The sequence below is a fragment of the Astatotilapia calliptera genome, chromosome 6, assembly GCF_900246225.1.
Source record: "Astatotilapia calliptera chromosome 6, fAstCal1.2, whole genome shotgun sequence".
NCBI classification, from domain to species: Eukaryota; Metazoa; Chordata; class Actinopteri; order Cichliformes; family Cichlidae; genus Astatotilapia; species Astatotilapia calliptera.
Genome location: NC_039307.1, coordinates 33,226,834 through 33,248,414, shown reverse-complemented (window position 1 = coordinate 33,248,414; position 21,581 = coordinate 33,226,834). Strand labels below are relative to the sequence as shown.

The following is a 21,581-nucleotide window of genomic DNA, read 5'->3' as shown; positions in this document are numbered from 1 at the left end:
GAACTCAGATTATCCATAAATGTTGAGTCAAGAGCATTTTAGAAATATTCTAGGTAAAAGATGTCCTTTTACTTTGTGGGCAAAGTAATGCTCACTTTGATCTTAAGTGGTCCGGACCAGCCCTGAGATATCTTCATATAAGAAAAAGACATGCAGTCTCAACAGTATGTCTCAGATTTTTCCCATCTGTTAAATAAATGCTGCTGTATTAAAGGAAATAAATGTTTTGCATGACTGTTTGGGCTTAAATTGTAAGAAATAAATGTGTAAAATTACAGAAAAAGTAGTTCTGTTAGCTCCTTGCCGAGAGAGCGCTGTAATTATAAAACAGAACGTTTCTGTTCATTTGCAGAAAATGGTCTTTTTCATGTGTGGACACATTTGTTTAAAAAAGGTGAATAGATAAACAATTAAACAATAGAAAAGTTCCTGGTTTTTGTTTTTTTTGGGGTTTTTTGGTTGGTTTTTTTGTTTGTTTTTCCACTAAGATATAACTGTGGTGTAATATGAATGACTCTGGGTTAACGCTTTATCACCAGGAAAAACTGCAAAACCGTTTTAAATACATAAAAAAAAAAAAAAAAAAAAAAAAAATCCAAAAATTGATGCCCTCCTTCACATTATTCAAATCTGTCCAGTGGGCCGGATTAGAGTCTTGGCGGGGCCGATTCTGGACCCCGAACCTTATGTTTGACACCCCTGCTCTAGATGGCTTTAAGGCTGAAGCAGGCAGGCCTTACCCAGTTCAACACATTCTCTGGATTCAGAAGGACTTCATTCAGTGAAACGCGCTGAGCTGCTGCTCACAGCTGTATGGCCTCCAGAGAGTTGGCGGTAGATGGGGAGAAATGGTGAGATGTACCGTAGAACACTCGTCTCCACCTTCATTACTGAAGGTAAACAGCAGAGGATCGAGAAAAAGACCTCACAGACCGCTACAGTGCTGAATTATAGATGAGATCGGAGGAATAGAGGCACTCTGCAGGCTTTTCCCATCCTCTCACCTCAATCCGTGCTCAGTCACGCATGCATGCACGTTCACGTCTGCTGCACCTGAAGCGGTAATTCTTATCACTCACCTATCAGGTCCCCTCAGAGGCAGCACGCATTCACACCGCAGCTCGCTTCCCAATATTCATGTCCACCTAAACCCCAGCTCCATCATAACATGCAGTCGGCACATGCACACAACCTTTCTGAGGCTCTCACTGGGCTTGCATTATTGAAATCCATTTAGCACTCTGGCTTTCTCCTGAAGTCTCGCTCACCAAAGCAGTGACCCGTGAGCCGAGAGGAGACGAGTGGGATTTCCTGATTCTGCTGCCAAAGAGACGAGCGAAGAGGGGCTGCATTTAGCTACCTGCCAGCGTGTGCCTATGTAGGAAGTTTGAACGAGGAACGAAGTATAATGTATGGCAATATGGGTGAAGCAGTTTCCAAATATTAACCATTTTTAACCACAAGTGTACAAAAGTGGCAAAATCACCCATACGGAAAAGAAATAGTAAAAACTTACATGATTTACTCATGAAAGTGGCCACTTTCGCATTACTTTCATATATTGTTTTAGGAAGTATCCAAAACATACAAGTTTCATTATATAATTTTTCAAGGGATCTTATATCTGTTTTCACACTTATATGCTTTTCATACAAGTTTCACACAAGACAGATACAAACTTTATAAGATTTATACATATCTTTCCCATATGGGTAAGTATGCTGAAAGTCATTTGTGGTGATCGAAACATGTGTTAAGCTAACCAATGGGAGCTATTAAAAATAGTTTTTGGTTTCCATGACGCACATGGATTTTTTCAATACCACAGTCAACCTCAAAACTGATATGGACTCACATAGTGTGATGGTGACAAACTTCAGGTTTTACGACCTTGTGATAATCTCATGATTCAGTTTTATGATCCCACCTACCCTGAAATGACGCTCCGGATGGTTGTTAAGCCAGATGGTTTGTTACGCAGAACTATGATTCTTGGAAAATGGCAGGCAATTCCACAAAATGATGATCCATAAGTAACATCTTTGTCCATCGACCGTTAGCTCGGAGCAATTGAATCAAGCAAGAGATCGAGGTAGAGCGCTCTGCGTTTTGGTCCAGGATTCGTGTTTTATTTGTAAATGTAAGAGGAACTGGCAGAAAGCCACTTTGTCGGAGAGGTGACTCTACTGGCCAGCAGTCCCTCACTGGTCTAGACAACACTTTTTAAGCACAATCTGGAGCTGCAGGTGAGCTGTGTTCCAGAAGGGCTTCAGAGCTCATTTTTTTGGAGTCGCTGTGCAGAAAGTACAAAAACTGGCGTTTACAGCACGAGTACAACGCGTACTGTTATGCTTCATGTGTAGACTGAAATGGATCGAGTTAAGACAAGGGCGTATCTGCACCATCAGATTACCTGCAGCGTGCATTTGAAACAACTTGTGCAAAGAGAAGTACTTTTCTCAGATTCTGCTCTTGCACATGAAAACTGTGCCTTTCATCTAAAATTAGAGACTCAAAGCAACGAAATGACTGAGCAACAGCTTCAGTCATTCCCCGTGCATCAAGTGAGTAAAGAAATGCAAAAGTATTGACTTAAACCTTGGACTTGCTCAGAATCCCTCTAGTGCAGGACACTTGTTTGCTAATGGAGGAGCTACCTGTACGATAGGCGCCTCAGCAGGCATTAAAAGCAGGATCAAGAGAAGCTGTGATCAGCGGTGCGCGGCGACAGATTTACTACGATACTCTGGGAGTAAGAGTGAGGCCAATAAAACTTTATGGGTGCTGTTTCATTTTAAAACTCTTCCATTTAGGAAGAAGTCGCTGCCTGATGCTTGAAAATCCACATCATTACAAGTATTTTTACTATTCTGTTTCAGTTTTTCTGCCATTACTCCCACTGATAATGTGGTCACAAGACTTAAAACAGGAATGTCTTGATAGCTCGAGCATTCCTTATGTGAATCTGCTTGGTGTCATTTTCAGCATCTTGATAATCCCCCGTCCACCCACATGATACTGATGCACTATTTTGATACTGACAGCTCTTCAGCCAATAACTTTGTATTGCAAATATTGCCCAAGGACACAATTAAGAAGTTTGGCAATTCCAGTTCGGCGCAATTAGGTGTTTGTTTTTTTGTGAGAAGCACATCTGCGGCTGACAGTTGAGACCCTTAACTAAAGACCCTCTGATTGGGCTGTGCTTCTGATTGTTTGGTTGGGAGCTGGTCTCACTAACTGCTGCACCCAAGGTGCTTTGTTTTGTTTTGATGTCTCCCCAGAGAGCTTGTTAGGTGAGGCCAGCAGACTGCTCAGAGACTTAGTGTGGTGCTGAATAAGCTGAGAAATTCTTTGTTGTCCAGATGAGACAATGCGAGAGACTTTCCCATGTGGAAAAATATGTGTGCCTGTGCGTCTGTGTGTGTGATCAAAGATAAGAAAAGTGGATTTCGAGGCTGCACACACACACCGCAGAAAGCCTGTGAGCCTTTCGGAGAATCTGGATCTCATTTATCATTCGACCTATGAAATATTTTGCTGATGTGGCAACATTTTCATAGCCACTTGTCCATGTTTGTTCAGGGTTCACACAAGTCCAGCTCTTGATCTGTTTGAGTACGGAAACAATCATGTGTGTAAAACGGTCTTTAGTGTGTGATTCATGCAATTTTGTCATTGTTTTTAAGTGGCGATGGGAAGTGTAATGAGCAAGTCTAATGCAAGAATGAGGCGTCTAAACACTGTTTGGACGGGCGAGAATGTTAACAGTTGTTTGAATGGCTTAATTGATGTGCAGAACTGTGACAGAAGTCTTGAGCCAGCTCACATTTTTTTATAATTTGCTTCTAAGGAGTCAGACTTTGGGTTTTTGAAGGTCTTTCAAAGTGATTCCTAAAGAGCTATTAGCTTAAAAACTTGGCACAGTGTGCAGCATGTCCTTAAAAAAATAGAGGAAACTGGACGATGCACGAAGACTTCTAAAGCACAGTGGAGGCTCTGTCATGGTTTTTGGCTGCATTTCAGTCAGTGGTGTTGGGCATCTTTTCAAATTGATGGAATACAGATGCACCGTGCAATTCCATCGAGAAAGCATCTGTTTGGAAACGGCTTTTCAGTATGACGCTGCCAGTAGTGAAACACTCGGTGTCCCATTGTGTGTTTTTCTATCAATCATAGATTGGCCTCCCATGAGCTCAGCAGTTTAATTTCATGTTGACAAGAACAGAAGAAAGCTTTGAATGTCCTTCGAACAGCCTGCAGAACTATCCTGTTCTTGAAGAACACTTAAGGAAATGAAAAGAAAGCTGCCTAAGAGAGTTCAGACTGTTGAAGAATGAAGATGGTCATAACAAATATTTTCTCAGAGTATAAAGAAATGAGAGGTAGCTCTAGACTTGTGCACAATACTGCATTTTGAGAGGTATTTCAAATATTTACAAAGCCAGAATGCTCAGACAAAAGCGTCTACGGTAATGTTCAAACACAAACGGCACAAAGCGCCTCACTGATCCTCGCTTTGCGTACTACACAAAGGGTGCGTTTGTCATCGGGCAAAATAATTTTGTGTACTTGAATTCTCATAAATCAGACTGAGTAACACTGTTGATCTTTAGTTACACTATTGCACTGATGAAGTCTGTCCTCAGACATCCAGACGGGACTGTGTAAACACAGAGTTCTCCACAGAGCACTTCTGTGGGTCAGTGGGTGTCACAGGACTTGTTTTGTTTCTTTTACTTTTTTGCCATAGTGACACGCATACTACGTATAATTAAGATTAGTTTACAGGGGGAATTCCTCCTCCTCCTCCCAGCACACAGACCTCATATCTGCAACTGTTTATCTCTTGGCTTGGCTTTCAAGCAGCACAAACCAAATGTTTGTGCTGCTTTCGTCAGCCGGCAGTTTGGGTTTTTCTAAACCTTTTAGGTTTTACTCTTAAAAACATCCCACAGAGCTCCATTAAAGAGAGAAAATTAGAGATTCCAAAAGTTAAATTTTACAAAGTGTGAAATTTACACAGGCGGTGTTACAGGGAGGAGCTACGTTCTCTCCACCTTCACTGTTATCAGATTGTCGTCTGATAAATGTTTTGGCTGAAGTTTCCCTTTTCCTTCACTTCAGCACGTTCTGGTTGCAGTGAATTCTCCCCAGTTTTCCCAGTGAGCAGTGTTTTCCCACTCACGCCTTAAAGACATTCAGACAAGTTTAGCTGAAGCATGTGACTTTTTCTCTTCTTGGCTTTGTTTTTATGCTTTTTTTTTCTTTGTCTTAACTTCAGCATTTTTTCTGTTGCTGGAAGCGTCTTACATTGACAGATATAACCTCTTTAACTAGTCACGAGTGTTATGGTGACCCGCAATAAGATATTTTAATAATATAAGAAATTTACATATATATTAATGAATTGCTTTTATAATATTTAAACCCTCTTATCTTGAGGCACCACTGACTATTTAAAAAATATATTTTTTTCTGGTTTGTGGTAAACACAAACCAGAAAGATTATTTTTCAGGTCATTAAAAGTAGAATTACATGTGTTACAGGTGGACAGACTCTGTGCCCTGTAAGCTTCAACCTTTTGCATTGCACTATCTGACAGGCGGCACCTCCGGGGCAAGGAAGGTTGCAACAGCAGACTGACAGCGAGCGCTGGCATGAGCACACTGGAATAAGTTCTGCACTGATGTCTTGGCTTAGAGGTACCAGGGCATCCACGAATCTGCACAAAATCCCGGCACGATGCGGGCGGTTGCTGTGTTTGTAAGTGCTTTTGTATATGGATTGGTGGTGGGCTGTGCAAACTGGTGATGGGCTAAATCAGTACAAACGTTCTTTCTGTGATTTCTCTGTGAAATGAAATGTAAAATAAAATATCCCTAAAAGCAGAGATGTGAGCTCTTAAATGAAGGTAGCTGTTAGTCTCTTAGTGAATTAACCTCTCTTCATAGCTCGGATCCAGTGATGTTGCTAGAATCGTACAGTATGGTTGTGCTCGCTCTGTTTGTTAAAATGAAACCTCGTCAGATTAGTGGAAAGGAGTGCCTGTTGATGTCAGCTCTGTGTTATACGTCTTGTCCTGTTGCAGCACCTTCTTCTCAGACAATGAAAGCCACAGCAGCAGGATGTGAAATCCTCACACTCACTCCTCATCCACACACACTGAAAATACTGCCTGAAGCTCTGGCTTCAGTGCTCCAAACACTTCAGACAGCTTTTGTTTTTCTCTAATGTTTGGGCTTGGTCTGCACACCCCACCCACCGACCTGCCCTTTATATCTTTTGTCTGCGAAGAGCAGCCGGGCTTGCAAAGCGGCCTAAAAGGAAGGTAAAATGGCTCGTGTCAGATGGTGGATAAAAGTAAGAGGAGTAACAGCACGACATTTATATAGTCGTCATTTCAATTTCTTTTATTTGCAAGTTGAAGCTATGCAAAGGTTGTCATTGTAGGCAAAACTGAAGTCTAGACTCGTGCTGGGACACAAGGTCAACAAGTGCTGGTGCAGAAAAGATTCAAGAGATGCCTTCTTGCCCCTAAAGTCTTTAGTCATTATTCGGATGCTAATTGAATCAGTTCCAAGAGGCCAGAGTGTCTAGGCAAAAAAACACAAAACAAAAAAACCCGAGACACACCTTATCCACACACACTGTTAACTTTAATGTTCGCTTCCTGCCTGCAGTCCTCTTGAGTCTTGACTCTGCTGATGCCACCCAGGACGATTAGTGTGCGTTAAGCCGACTCTTTATCTGGTCATCTGCGAATCTTCAAGTGGAATCTGTGCTCATGTGAAACCAAAGTGCTCAAAAAAGGAGGAAAGAAATCATGTTTACTTCCTTCTCTGTAACTGCTTCTTTCAATTTCTCTGCGTGTGTGTGTGTGTGTGTGTGTTTGTGTTTGGTGGGGGGGCTTTCAGTCCTCACTTCCTCCTTTCTTGCATTTCGTTTCATGTCAAGTTGTGTGGGAAACGGAGACGAGCTGAACGGGGAGAGGGAGTGAATGTGAAGGGGAATTAGAGATGATAAATAAAGTCGGGAATTGAAAGGGTTTGGAGGGAGGATGTGGAGCGGCGGCGCTTCAGTAATAAACCAAGCAGCACCAGCTTTGACCTCATCATATGCCTGCTTTACCTTTGACCTCTTCCCCCTTTCTCCACCCGTAGGCCCAATTCACTGAGATCTTTTGTGCTGTCATCTAAAATGGGAAAAGACAGTAGTTGCGTATTTCTCCGAGTTTCTGCAGTATCGGGGCTCGTTAACGGCGCGATGTGCCGGAGGATGCTTTCTCACAGCATTCCCCCAAAACGGCACCGACGTCTTATTTGAGGATCGCTTTTATCTTCTTGTTGTTGGGCTGGAAGTTACTCGTTACAGTCTCATGTGACCTTTTAGTTAGCAGCGTATTTCATTAACCTGGTGTCGCTGCGATTAAGTTTGAGGAGAATTGTGTTCATTAGCATGCAAATTGAAAAGGTGCGGCGCTTGTTATCTGTTATTTACTATTAAATTATGAATTTTTTTTTACTTTTGCGGCTCTGCATTCAGTTACTTGAATTAAATAATCCTTTTTTGTGTTCTGTCATGTACACTTAAACTGATATGTGGCAGGTGGAAAGGCTGTTTGCCTGTAAATGTGCTCTGTTTGTACCTGGTATTAACCCGCGATCCGTAGATGCTTATCTGCACTCTAATATCCAATTCGTCAGTGTAAACGCTAACATGCCAAACTGCCCCCTCTGATGGGACATTTCAAGATTTTGACCTTCTCAGTATTTTTGTGGATGGGGCTGAATGGAAGGCTCTGTAGTGTCATGTTTTTCCCTTCATATGAGCCTCTGTGCAAGCTGGAGATCAGATTGTGTCATGTGACCGCGGCAGGGAGATAACTTGTTGCTATAATTTTGTGCTTCTTGTTGTGAAACAGTGGTGCAGACTGCAATTGAGCTCTATTGTTGTTTGAGCCCTTTGCAAACCTCACAATGACAAGCTCTTTGTTTGTGTCGCTTGCTTTATTTCATATTTAATGATTATTCCAGTCATCTATAATCTCACCCACTTAAGATCGAAGTGGGCTGTGTGCGGCCTGCGGTGTCACACCCAGAGGTTTAAGAAACCTTCTAGGATTGCAGAAGCTCTGTTTGTGCCGTAGACGGCGACGGCGACAACATTAACCTGCTCTGCAACAGGTTAGAGCTGCAGCATGGGTTACCATGGCGATGCACCCTGGTAACAAACTCGAGTTAATGCAGAAGTTACCTGGATATTTTATTTTTTTTATTTAATGCTAAGCTGCTTGCAAACACCTTAGCAGCTTTTTGAAACACAAAGTTTCCAACTTTAACCTGACTGTTGGAAAAAAGTTCTTCAATCATTGTCCTCCTCATTTGAGTAAAACAAATCTGCATCCCACGACATCACATCCTCTCGTCCGCCCAGCTGGACCTCACTTCTTCCTGCTCCTCTTCACATTCGTTTCACATCCAGTGGAAGAGCTGTGCTGAGCAAGCTTCAAGTTCATTTCATGCACTGCTGGGAAATGTCTTTCTTTTCCTTCCTCAGTACTTTATCCCTTATTCATCTGAGCTTAACATTTTCTGGCCAACACTATTTTTTAAAGACTGGCTTAAATGTAAGAATAAATTTTGCCGTGTAAGCACGGGCCGTCACCGTTACTCGACTGAGAAATCCTGCTTCAGAGCTGCTTTTTTGGCTCAAACATGGAAATCTGGGTGAAATGCTTAATATCAAGTGGACGTGGACATAAAGGAGTGTGTTTGAACTTGAAAGCAACTTTTCTGTTATGCTTTGTAGCTTTGGACGTCATAATCATCCATTAGTAGGGACACTTTCTTATTTTTGTTCTCATCTCATCCATATTAGGAAAATCGTCCATTAGCAGCTACGTCAGGATTATTAATGATACACACTGGATGCCTGGTTGTTTGTGTGTGTTAATTAAAAAAGAAGAAAAAAGCTACAGGATTGAAATTAATTCACGTTAACTCTGCACGATTATCAGCATGAATTATCCACAGTTCACTGGACTGAGTGAGGCCAAAGCGCTGCCGTGAAGAAGCCTGTTGGGGTTTGTTTTTTTTAATTTGAGCTCCACTTTGGTCTTTGTTGACATTTATGGCTCTTTAGCTGCTAAATAAGCAGTTTTTATTTCCGCTATTTTCTGTTCTGTTTGAAAAGTGTTTTTTTTTTCTCTCTCATATTTTACTCTTTGGAAACACATCTCGTCAAATCATGCACAATCCTTTTAAGCGAACCTCAATGTACAAAGACCACGGATCCCCAAGATTGTTTTTTTTTTTTTTTTCTATATCTTTATACTACAAGCATTCAGCTAAGGGAAGAAAGGGCTCTAAGATGACTCCACAAAGTGAACATTGGCAAGTGTGTGTAATATTAGAGGGAGAAAAGGCAGGTTTGTGGCTCTGTTTTTATCTTGAAAGCTTGTTGCTTCTCATGACTTGTGCCTCACCGGTGGAGGTAAATGGTGCACTGATGTCTCTTCCTTTTCCATTTGTTCCAGGATGAAAATGCGGCGGCACAGGGTGTTCTTGCTGTGCACGGTGGGCCTGTGTGTCATCTCCTTCCTCCACTACTACAAGGCCCTCCATTACGTCTCCCTGCTGCGGGAGCTCTCGGCTCCATACCCCAACATCAAGTCCTTCATCATGGTGACCGGCTTCTTCTGGAGGGAGAAGGGTATGGCCACCACCCCGCTCAGCCCAGCTTCTCCTGAAGAGGCCCCCCCTCTACCCGGTCTCCGGCAGTCAGATGCCAAAGCTAGAGGCGTGCCGGGTCTCGGGGGAGGAGGCGGAGGGCAAGGATTTGGCCCAGGGATCCCAGAGGCCATAGCTGGAGGTGGAGATGAGGAGATGAGGCAACGAGAGGAGCCAGCACCACCACATCCCTGGGAGAAACCAAAGGAAAACCAGCTGGGAGACGCAGCAAATGAGGTAAGATGGGTAAACCCGAACGCAACAGCGCGGTGTCGAACGCCTCACAATTTACACCTTCAGACAAATTTATGTTTATGTATTTCAAGCTTTCAGCTCAAACTCCCACACAGATCCCTGGATCTGAGCCCTGTTTCTCATCCATTCCCAGGACTGTTGTTTTGCTTTCTCTCTAAAGCCACCAAACGTGCGCTATTAAAAATGCAAATTTTACCTCACAGCGCACCTGGGTTTGTTTTTCTAGACCCGGGTGACTCTGTTTCTTTTAAGATGTTAGTTTGCATCACAACTGTTGTGTTAAAACGTCAGAGTCACATGGCAGGGCAAGCAAGCAACCAGCCAAGGCAGCAGTATTTGACTTTTCTCCAAGACTGATGTGATGCATTGTGCAACCAGATGAGATTTCCCCAGACCTCCAGTATATTAAAATGTGTTGGTGTAATCCTGTGCTTCTTTACCTGGGGATCTTAACCCTTTAAAGCTGGTCAGAGCGGGCACGCTCCGTTTTGGGTAACTATTTTTAAATCCTGGTAGCACTGCAACCACGTGAGCTAGCGCAATAATGTTTTTTGCATATGAAACCGGAGGAGTTGTACTTACATCTTATGCCATCAGCTTGTCCTACGGCACGGTTTCCTTCCACATATAGCTTTGCAAAAACTGCACAAAAGCATATATGTATATATGTGTGTGTGTGTGTGTGTGTGTGTGTGTGTGTGTGTGTATATATATATATACACACACACACACACACACACACACACACACACACACACACACACACACACACACACACACACACACACACTATTCCAGAAACACGCTTATCCGATCAGCTGTTTGTAACACTTCCTACGTCCATCAGCGCGAACTATCGCATGTCTGCCATGTCCTGCCCGAAACAGGAAGTGACATCATTTAAAGGGGGGTTGCACTTGGGTACCTAAAATAATTTAATGTGAAATGAAATCTTGCAGAGCATGCTGTGAGCTAATAACATCACTTAAATCCAGACTCAGAGTGGTGATTCACTACACACACGCACGCACACAGAGCTGACTCAAATCAACAAAATCTATTTAAAGCCATACATGCAACATGTTTCTCCAGCAGCTGCTGAACAAGTTGAAGCATAAGCATCTCTAAATGTTTCTGCTCATGTTTACCTTGCTTGCCTACTGCACCAGCATGTCTCAACAGCATTACAGTATCACTTGTGCCATAAACAAATTGCAGCATGTCTGGTGCTTCACTGAATGTGTGCTCATGCAATTTAGCCTCATACAATGTAATGTGAGGTTAGTACTTTCAAAGCGGCTTATCTCAACACTGTCTTTATAGTGTTACCTCTATATACCCCCACGGAGGGTTTTAAACCAAACAATCAAGATGTAAATGAAGTGCGGACTTTTAGCTTTGATTCAGGCAGACTGCCTGAAGTCGAGAGCTCGTGGAGAGCAGCAAATGTTGCGTTTCCTTCCTTGAGATGCTCTTCCAGACCTTTACTGCTGCCACCTACAGTTGCTGCCTGTTTTTCTGACTCTCTGCTTCAGTTTTTCGTTCAATTACTGAATAACATGCTCTATTGCACTAATGTAACTGACTTGGCCACCCAAGAATATCTTATTTCTTTGCCTTGAGAAACTCTAGGGTTGCTTTTGCAGTATGCTGCGGGTCATTATCTGTTTCCACTGTGCAGTGTCATCTGATCATTGCAGCATTTGGCTGAATCTGAGCAGGAGGTATAGCCATGTACACTTCAGTTCATCTGACCGTCTCGCCCTTGAGTGTTCCCAGGGGTGTGCACCTCGTTGGAAACTCTCTGTACGTGACTCTGATTACATGTTGTGAAGGGTTTTTTCTTAACCATGTTTTTTGCTGTCACTCATGGCATTCTTCATAACGAGAGTTCAGGTGAACAGCTACCAAATGCATGCTCAACATCACCAAATCCATTTGTTTTGTAATAAGGAGGGAATATTTAGTGTTCATGCAGTGATTTACTGCAAGAAACAGTAAAAAGAATTCAATGCTAAACATTAATATTAATTTGCCCTAATTTATATTGGCTAACCGTTGTGTTTAGACTTTAAGACTTGGGTCTCTGAAGTTTAAATTGTACCTGCTGTTCCCAGGCACCTGGACACAAATGGTGCTGTCAAAAAAGAATGACTCATATTAGTCTTTGAGTTTTCCTAGATGCTATGGAGAGCATGTAATTCGGACTCACTATCACTGTGGATCTTTTTTGGTTGCCAAAATGGACAGACTGGGTGTAAATCAGGCAGGAAAACCTGAAATACACCGCACTACACAATTTGCGTAACCACCAAAATTAGAAGAAACTAATTAGTCTCCTGCTTGTACCTGACAGGACACGGGTTTGTCGTGTTTGTTAAATACAATTTCGCTTTAATGTGAATCTTACAGTGAAGAGTATAATGAGTAAAGCTGGTGTTTTTATTTCAAGGCAGAGTTGTGTAACTGTTTCCCGTTACTCTCTTTTATCCAGATTAGAGATGAGGACCGCTTAAAGCGGTGGAATCCCGCCCACCCTGCACCGCCCGATAGGCTAGACCCTCCACAGGAACCAGCAAGAAAAGAGCATCATTTCAGGGATCCCATAGAATCCATGGGAGACCTCCATACTCGCACTTTCCAGCTTCAAGATGACAAAACCCCTTACTTTGTGCGCACCAAAGCTGGAGCCCTTTGCTTCAGGCAGGGGACAGAGGTAGCTACTCCTAAAGAGTACTATGGAAAATCAGGGGGGTCTGCGGCTAACGGAGCAGTTGGTCGGGCTGTTGCTGCCGGGCAACGGAAACCTCTGGAGCTCCAGCAGCAGCCCACCATTGTGCCAAAGGTCAAAGCTCGGGCCAAGGGCAACGGGAAGCGGCTGGTCAAGTGCGTTTGTCGGCCTGGGTGGCACGGACCTTACTGCGGGGTTCCCACAATGGTGTACCACTCCAATCTGCCAACTAAGGAGCGGCTGACGCCCAGAGAAACCCCGCGGAGGGTGATCAACGCCATCAACGTCAACCACGAGTTTGATCTGCTGCACGCACGCTTTCATGAGCTCTCAGAGGCCGTGGATTTGTTCCTCGTGTGCGAATCGAACTTCACCGCCTACGGAGAGAAACGGCCTCTCAGGTATGATTCAAAGTTGTTTTTTGGACAGGTGCATGTGAAGGGATTATAAAAACCGCCCAACCCCCCGCGGTCAAGGTGTATTTGTGTGAGATGTGTAGTCCTCTGTGGCCTTCAGTTTATGACTCTGTAGTGCCCGACAGTACGCATTGTGAAATAAAGTGCAAACTTTAAACTGGATTAAGTCACAAGAACAGTGTGTATATGTTATAAAGGCCATGTTATGTCATCTTTATGTCTTTATAATGATAAATGAGCTCACATGAGGACACACTGCTAAACAATAGAAGCTCCATTTGTGCTCTTTTTTTTTTTTTTTTTTTTTTTCTCCCAGCTGCTTGGTTACAAACACACACACACATACTTCCCCCTTTTTTTTTCTCCTTTATCCAAGTTGTGACGGCGCCATTTCAATGAGTCGTTATTGTTTGCAGCTTACCCTCTTTGTTTACAGCCAGCCCTACTCGTGCTCCTCGAGTATCCGCGTGCGGAATAACAATTACAGTTAGCTTCCTGTGGCGACGACATGAAACGCCTCGAGGGCAAATTTTACAGCAGATTATGACAAGAGCAGCATGATTGACTCTGCGTGTAGCCTTGAAGGGAGAGATCGGTGTGTTCAATCATCGGATGTGACACTGCATGAAAGCGGCTATGTTCTGCGATCACAGTCTTTCGCTATGCATATCAACAGGTTAATTGAGTTGTTCTTCTGGACAGTTTGGCGTGAGGAGAACGGCTTTTCTCTGCTGAAAGGTGCCATTTGTCAAACAAGTGCCTTTCTGAACTGTTTCTTTATCTCTTCTGCCACATTTTGACAACCTTTTATAAATGGGCCACAGCTGGAATGTATTTTGTTGACCGTTTAATGCGATATTGGTTTGCAATTTTTTATTTTTTCAGAGGGGCAAAAAATTATAATTATAAGCCTTTTAAATTTGTGAAATCCATTACAGGGAACGTCACATTATGGATGCATGATACTGCAGTTCTGTTGGTGTGTTTCCCACCAGAAGGCATCGTGTAATAAATGCAGTGAATCAGTTTCCTTCATTAATTTTGTTTCTTGGCACAGTCACCTAATGCCACTCAGAGATGGGGAAACTCGGCACAACTGTAGACTGTGTCAGCAACATGCTAATACACAAATGATTAGTACCCCTATGAAATTTAAAGTTTTTGTCCAAATCTTCCCAAGACAGCATACTAAGTTTCTGTAGAGATCAAATTATTTCAGAAAAAAGACCAGAGTCATTATTAGAAACTGAAAAACTGTCTTTTTGTTTTTTTGTTTTTTTTAGCTGTAGCATATTTATTTTTAATGTTCATAGCTTGTAAAATCTAAAACGGAGGACAACCTTACAATTTACAAACCGTGAAAACTCTTTAGCTGTCACTGGAGAAAGCATCACACTAAAAAAACCCATCTGTTTAGAGTAGAGAATAACGGTTTTCAATCACAAAAACAGGAGATGGATATACAAATTTAAAATAGTGTTTCAAGTGTCAAGAACTGGAGTAAGAAGTATCATCAAGAAATTTAAAACTGCTATTCACTTCTCAGTTCAATAATAGTTTTAAAAGGGAAATTTTCACAGGGGGACTAATTGTTGAATAATTATTAATAATTCTAAATAATAAGCATTTGTGTTACCCTTTAACACAATCCTAACGTCACAGACGGACATGTCTTGTAACTTTTGCTGCTCTTGTTAATAACATTACCGACATTGTTAGCCTTATTAATATTAGCCATAGCTAATAATAGCTACCCTTATAATAGCAGATTGGCTAATGTGGCTAACGGGTAACTGCTAATAGTCAAGCTAACTTTGGTGTGCACTTGCTAGCTCAAAATGTAGAAAGTGTAAGTAGGTGTTATTGAAACTGAAAATTCTCAGTGTTCGAAGTTTAGGAAAACTAAAATTGCAAGTGGCAGCCTTACTTTGACAAGAAGAATCTACGCTCTTGCTAACTTATGTCTGCTACATGTCAGTAAAGGAAAGCAATGGCTGCCTGGAACAGTAGGTAAAATTAATCTAAATGCAACTGTGTTACTTAAAATGCTGAGCTTAAAAAAAAAATCCTGTTAATTTTCGTTTGGATCAAAGTATCCACGTAATTACATTTTTGTAATCCCTCCCTCAGTTTCCTGCGGCTCCTTCTAAACGGTACCTATGACTACATACGTCACAAGATCCTGTACGTGTTCCTCAACCACTTTCCGGATGGGGGTCGGCAGGATGGCTGGATCGCCGATGACTACCTGCGTACCTTCCTGACGCGCAATGGCATGTCCAGGGTGGTCGGTGCGCGATCAGACGATGTTTTCGTCATCAACGATGCCGACGAAATCCCAGCACACGAAGGACTACTTTTCCTCAAGCTGTTCGACGGGTGGACAGAGCCTTTCGCCATCCACATGCGCAAGGTAACAGAAGTATCTCAGCTTTCGTGTGTTTTCTACAAGCAGCCAGTTTGTTACGTGAAATTAAGATCTTTTTCACCATGTAAGATTAAGGGAAGAATAAATGTGGTAACAGTATCTCATTCTTCTTGCAATTCTCCTGTACTCTTTTCTCTGTGTGTGCAGTCGTTGTATGGCTTTTTCTGGAAGCAGTTCGGGTCTCTGGAGGTGGTGTCGGGCTGCACGTTGAGGATGCTGCACGACGTGTACGATGGCGACGGCATCAAACTGCGTCGTCGCGAATATTACACTATGCCGGGTTTCCGCAAATACGAGAATGACACCGGCCACATCCTGGTGCAGTGGTCGGTGGGAAGCCCGTTCCACTTCGCAGGGTGGCACTGCTCCTGGTGCTTCACACCCGAGGGGATCTACTTTAAGCTGGTGTCGGCGCAGAACGGAGACTTCCCGCGGTGGGGCGACTACGAGGACAAACGCGACCTCAACTACATCCGCGATCTCATCCGGACTGGCGGCTGGTTTGACGGCTCGCTGCAGGAGTATCCCCCAGTGGACCCCAAAGAGCACATGTACGCCCCCAAGTACATGCTGGAGAACTACGACAGGTATCGCTACCTCTTGGAAAACCCTTACAGAAAAGAGTCCAGAGCGAATGAAGGCTAGGTGTCAGGTGGCCAAAAAAATTTAAATGAAAAACATATGTGAAAAAAAAAACAAAACGCTCGTAGGGCCCAAGTGATTTTGGGGGGTGGAACGATACTGATGAACTGCTTCTCTCATTGGAGTGAAACTAAATGTATCTCCACCAGGCAGCACTGATGCTGCTCTTTAAAGTCATTACATTGGGGTCAGAAAAAAGGGAACACTGAATCACATCCATGGATTTTGAGAGGGAGCTTTGAGATGAGAGGATAATAACCACTGAATCTTAGATTTCCTCATTCCTCCCCTTTTCCGGGAGGCCCCGCGCTATCTCTCTATTTGTCACCCGTCCTTCCTTTTGTCACCCACCGATTCGACGCGCCTGTTCTCTGAGAGAAAATGGCAGCAAGAAAAAGCCAGGGGTCTATCGCCGGCAGGCCCCTCCATGGATCTGACAAACTCTGAAGGGAAGGACCGTTTTGGTTTTGTCTGTGTTTACTGAAGTTTACAGATTGACCGATGTTCCCACTTCACTCTCCACCTCCAGATGTCTTCCTGTCATATTTGGTGACCTCCTTCCAGACATAAACTCCTGCTCAGATACTTTCATTGCTCCCAAGTGTCGGTAGGACATTACAGAACCCCCCCCCCCCCCCCCCCCCACTGGAGCACCGACAGCCAAATGAAAGGGAATGACTCAGTAGAGATGTTTCAGCTCATACATATGCTCACGTTCATCTACATGCGCCTTAGAGTTGTCTGTGTGTGCTTGAAAAAGGAAGCGCGGGATTGGGGGTGGGCTATATGGGGTTTTTATTTGTATCATATTTTGAGAAAATGGAAAGGAAGAAAGAAACTGATGGGAACAGGAAAGGAGGATGAAACTGGGATGAGAACCTGAGAGAGAAGGCAGGAGAGAGTGTGAGGGGAGTATAATGAGTGAGGAGTGTGTGTGTGTGTGTGTGTGTGTGAGAGAGCGAGCAAGAGAGTGCGTTTCCCAGAGCTTACAGGCAGCTCTGAATAAATCATGCCCCGTCTATGGCATCTACGGCAGTTACTGCCATTATTGTTCGTCCAGTCCGATAGCAGCTGGAAGAATATCACCCTTCAGTTTTTCATCTCTCTCTCTCCCTCTCTTTCTCTCTCCATCTAGCGCCTCAGATAACTTTGTTTCCTTGGAAACTATGTGGAAAAGAAGAAATGGGGATGGGTGTTGTTAAGACGAGTGGGTGGGTTCATATCAGGCAAGGAGCTGCAGCATTCGGATGAGGTCGACCCCGACGTTGAGTCCCTTCGGTTAGATACTCAGCTTTCTGCTCAGCTGCCAATCACAGATCGTCTTTTTCTTTCACTTATCCTGATTTTTTTTCCTCCCCCTCCTCAAGTCTGTGTTTTCAGCTTTCTCTATTTTGCAAAATCTCCCAAGTCATCCTCCAACACACACACACACACACACACACACACACACACTGTGGATCCTATCTATTCTGTGTGTTTTCTGTTATCCTCACAGGAATGCACCATTTCAATAACAGGGGTCTGTTTATCTTCTCTCTGCCTCGTTTCTTTCCCTTTGTTTTGGGGCAGCAGTTGCCATGGCGATGCCTTTTCTGATGCCCTACAGATGATTATCATCATAAACATTTAGGCAGGAGCGCTCATGCCTCTTGCCTTCTTTCTGTCGTAAACAGCTGTCGATGTGGAATGGATGCCTAGATCACCCCCACCCCAACACACACAGACACAGACACCCACCCATCCGCCCAAGTTGTCTGGCAGAAGTTGATGATGATGTAGAGCCTTGGTATGAGTACATGGGTAGCCCAGTGGGACAAGGATTAGTTCTTGTTGAGGGCGTGGAAGTCGTAGCTGGAATATTTACCGTGCTGCGGAGCAGTTAAAGATGTGCGCCGGGCAGACGAGCAGCGATCAAGAAATTATGAGCACATTGATTTTTGTTTTAACTGCAGATTGACCATATCCACCATCTACTCTTCAAACCTGTCTGGGCTTTACTTTAGCTTCTGGCTTCTTTCGAGGTTAAGACCTCTAGAGGTATAAAAACCACTTTTCTTGTAGTAAACACCGCCTGTCGCTGACGCCGCCTGAGATCATATCAAACATTATTTTGTAGCTTTAATTTCATCAGACGCTGACACAGCCATGCATCGAATGCCTCAAATGCTTTTTGTCCCCATTATTTTCACCTCCAAACTCCTCAATCATTAAAACGCTGCTCTTCCCTTACAGTTCCAATGCCATTAATATGTTTTTGGGGACTTATTTCCATAAATTGGTTCCCTTCTCAGAGCTGGGAGACCACTTGGTGGGGAAAATTAGATTAGCCAGCAGGCCGCCGACAGTTGTGTCAGGGCCCGTGTCGCTGCCTCGATGGCAGCGCGGTCTGTGCCGGCATCTGTTAGGGTTTTGGTTTTGATGCTGGGAGCCAAATCCTGATCCAAACCCAGAGGGGCTGCGGCAAGAAAAAGAGCTTTAAGCAGGATTTGATGGGAGAGGAAGCGACGATAATGCGAGATTCAACGCCCTTTGTCTCAAAATGAGATTTATTTATTTTTATTTATTTTTTAAATAGAACGTGGGTAACATACTCATGGTACGACTCTAGGTCAAGTAATGAATGAGGTGTCACATTTTTGTACTAAAGCTCTCATTTTCTTCAGTCTTCTTGCAAAAAGCACTGACTGATGTTTTCATTTGAGACTAGATCTGACTAAAGTTTCTAATGTGACTCACTTTAAACAAACAAAACCTGCCAGCCTCTGATTTCAGGGCCTCAGACTGCACTCATAGGAAGACTCACTGCTGCAATCACTTTGCACATCTTGCATATCTGCGTGTCGGCTGACAGATAAGGATGTGTGGACTGCTGAAAGACGAGTCAGGTTTACCTCGCTTGGCCTGTTGAACTGTTATCACTTAGGTCGCCACGACACGCTCCTGAGATCTACAACAGGCTGAGGTCACCGGCCAAGATGGCCGGCCGGCCAGTGTAATAACAGGTGAGGGAATGCGCATGCAGTTTTCCCCTTAATTCCTCATGCAGAACCAGACGTGAGTAAGAAAGAAAAATGCAGAGCCTCTCATCACTCAATCCTTATCACTAAATGTCACAGCGCTGCAGAGCTGGGCACAGTGTCACACACACACACACACTCACCATTACCCAGCACACACCCGTGGGTTTTCTTTTATATCTTTTGTGTTTTCCCTGGTTCATCAAAGTATGCCAGTTTGCATGAGAGGCAGAAATGTCCCTAAATTAATCAGTTTGTGTTTTTTGTAAGTACAAGCCAGAGAAGAACCAAGAAGGGAAACATATTTCAGACTGAGCAGAAACAGGAAAATATAAAAAAGACAAAGAAATGAAGAAGCAGCAGCAGTGGGTTTTTCCCAGTATACAAAGTCGAAGCTTGATGAATGGAGACTGGAATCCAGAAAGAGACATTTTGGAAATAATCCTTCCGCTGCTGTTCCCAGTGACGGACTCATTGGATGAGTGCGGAGGAGGGAGGTAATACGCTTGACGGAACGGCTTCGGTTTTTCCACTTTGATGAGGGAGAGGGAGTCATCATGGCGATGAAATAAAAACCATTCCAAATGAAGGGAGCGCCTCATCCTCCCCGTAAAAAGACAAATCTATAAAGCAGTGACAGTTTAAGTGAAGATGAGGCTGACTGGCTCGTGTGTTGTCCACGCTGCCTCCCGGGACTTGCGGTGATTTTTAAAGAGGCTGGCAGGAGTGCCAAATAGGGGTGTCTTTCTTGCTCAAGGACACTTGATTGTGACCACTCAGCAGGCATTAAAGCACTGAGGCACTTATGTTTTTGGACAGCTCTGGCCTGTTGCTTTCTCTTGGGTTTTTTTAGACACCGTCAAACGTAAAGCCTTTAAAGCAGTAACAGCGGCTGTAGTTGAAGTGCAGACTCGTATAAAAGAACGGGCACAGCCATTGTGGCCTCAGCCTTTGATGTAGTGTGCTTTTGAAGCCATCTTTTTAGACATAGTTGTTACTTGGTTAGTTAAATAACTGCACAGCAAGCTTATTTCTCTGGAAATGACATTTAAAAATGTTCCCACAGAAACCTCCAATATAAATACAGTGGAGGTCCAGTTCACTGGCTTGGATTAGATGAGATGAAGCCCAGTCAGCACTCACCTTTCCACTCAAAGCAGCCACACTTAAAAGCCTTAATGATAAATTTATGTGTCACACTTGTTTATTTCGGCTCTAAAGTTTTTAACCCTCAACCCCTCCCTCAGTTTTTCTTTTTTTTTCCTTTTCTATAAATGAGAGAACTGGATCCTTGCCATTTGTTTTTTCTTTTCCATTGTTGTTAGCTTGGTTTTTGGCCCACAGGCTGCCCTTTTCCTGCCTTGGATGTTGTGCGCTTACGTTATTATTTTTGGAATAGCCGATCTATAACTCCCAATCTCGCCTGACCTTAAGAATGTGAACATTTTCAATATCTGTGACGGGCGTTTTACCAAAGATAAAAAGTTTGAATTTCACTCTGATCAGGTTTTTGTTTTTTGGCAGTCTGACAACAAATAACCTGCAGTAACACCGCAGCACTGTCCAGTACGCTTTGGGGTTATTAGTAGGAAAGAGCTCGGTGTCATCTCTTTTTTTGCTTTCAGTTATTGATATTAATGACAGGAAATAACCACTGAGAAAAACTCTGTTTTGAACTGGAGAAGTCTGAACATTGGCTGTAAGTGCTGTCAGGGATGTTTGCTGAGGGTGTGTGTGTGTGTGTGTGTGTGTGTGTGTGCTCTGCACTTCCACCGCTTCCTTTCCCGTACACACGACTGCTGTTGGAGGTGTTGAGATAGCCTCCAAGCTTACAGATCCTACATTTCCCATAACGCACCTCTGTGACTTCTTTTTGCTTCCATGTTAAATATTCATGTCTTTCACATTCAGTGCTGCCAGTTTACACCACAACCTTGTTAAAAGACATCTCCAAGGCCCGGGTTAAGAGAGGTGATGATCCTGTTACCGTGACATCGCCAGAGTAAACGTGTCGGCTCCGCCCTCTTTTCAGTGCATGTATGCTAATCATCCACATATGTTTTGTAGCATTTGGCTTTCGTGTGTATCGTGCACAGATGTGTTTCTGCACCACCCACACCCATCTGCTGTTGTGCTCACAGAGTAGCCGACCGACTGCCCGAACGGGCTAACATGCCATCATGGCTCTGGCCCCCCGCCAGGCCCGTGGCCCCCACCGATTGATGTTTTCCGAGAAACATTAGCAGGAAGTAGGCCAGAAAGAGAGGAGGGGTAAGTGGGGAAAGTAGTGCTCCTTTTAGAGAGGTCTTTTTTTTTAAGTCAAACTTTATTCATGTCTCATTAATGCCTCCTACACAAAT

The 21,581-nt window shown here is 43.6% G+C and overlaps 1 protein-coding gene across 6 annotated transcripts in view; it reads left to right on the top strand.

Moving 5' to 3' along the window:
- mgat3b (beta-1,4-mannosyl-glycoprotein 4-beta-N-acetylglucosaminyltransferase b) overlaps nt 1-16,842 on the top strand; it is a 55,416-nt gene extending 38,574 nt beyond the window's left edge. For 4 of the 6 annotated variants that reach the window (XM_026171828.1, XM_026171826.1, XM_026171824.1 and 1 more), the window contains 5 exons: nt 5,607-5,767; nt 9,540-9,969; nt 12,482-13,119; nt 15,265-15,547; nt 15,710-16,842. In XM_026171828.1, the coding sequence (XP_026027613.1) occupies nt 5,691-5,767; nt 9,540-9,969; nt 12,482-13,119; nt 15,265-15,547; nt 15,710-16,207 (1,926 nt within the window). In that variant the 5' untranslated portion in view covers nt 5,607-5,690 and the 3' untranslated portion in view covers nt 16,208-16,842. The remainder of the gene's footprint in view (nt 1-5,606; nt 5,768-9,539; nt 9,970-12,481; nt 13,120-15,264; nt 15,548-15,709) is intronic. The other 2 variants (XM_026171829.1, XM_026171830.1) reach the window with 1 other exon arrangement.
- The last annotated feature ends 4,739 nt before the right edge of the window (nt 16,843-21,581 follow it).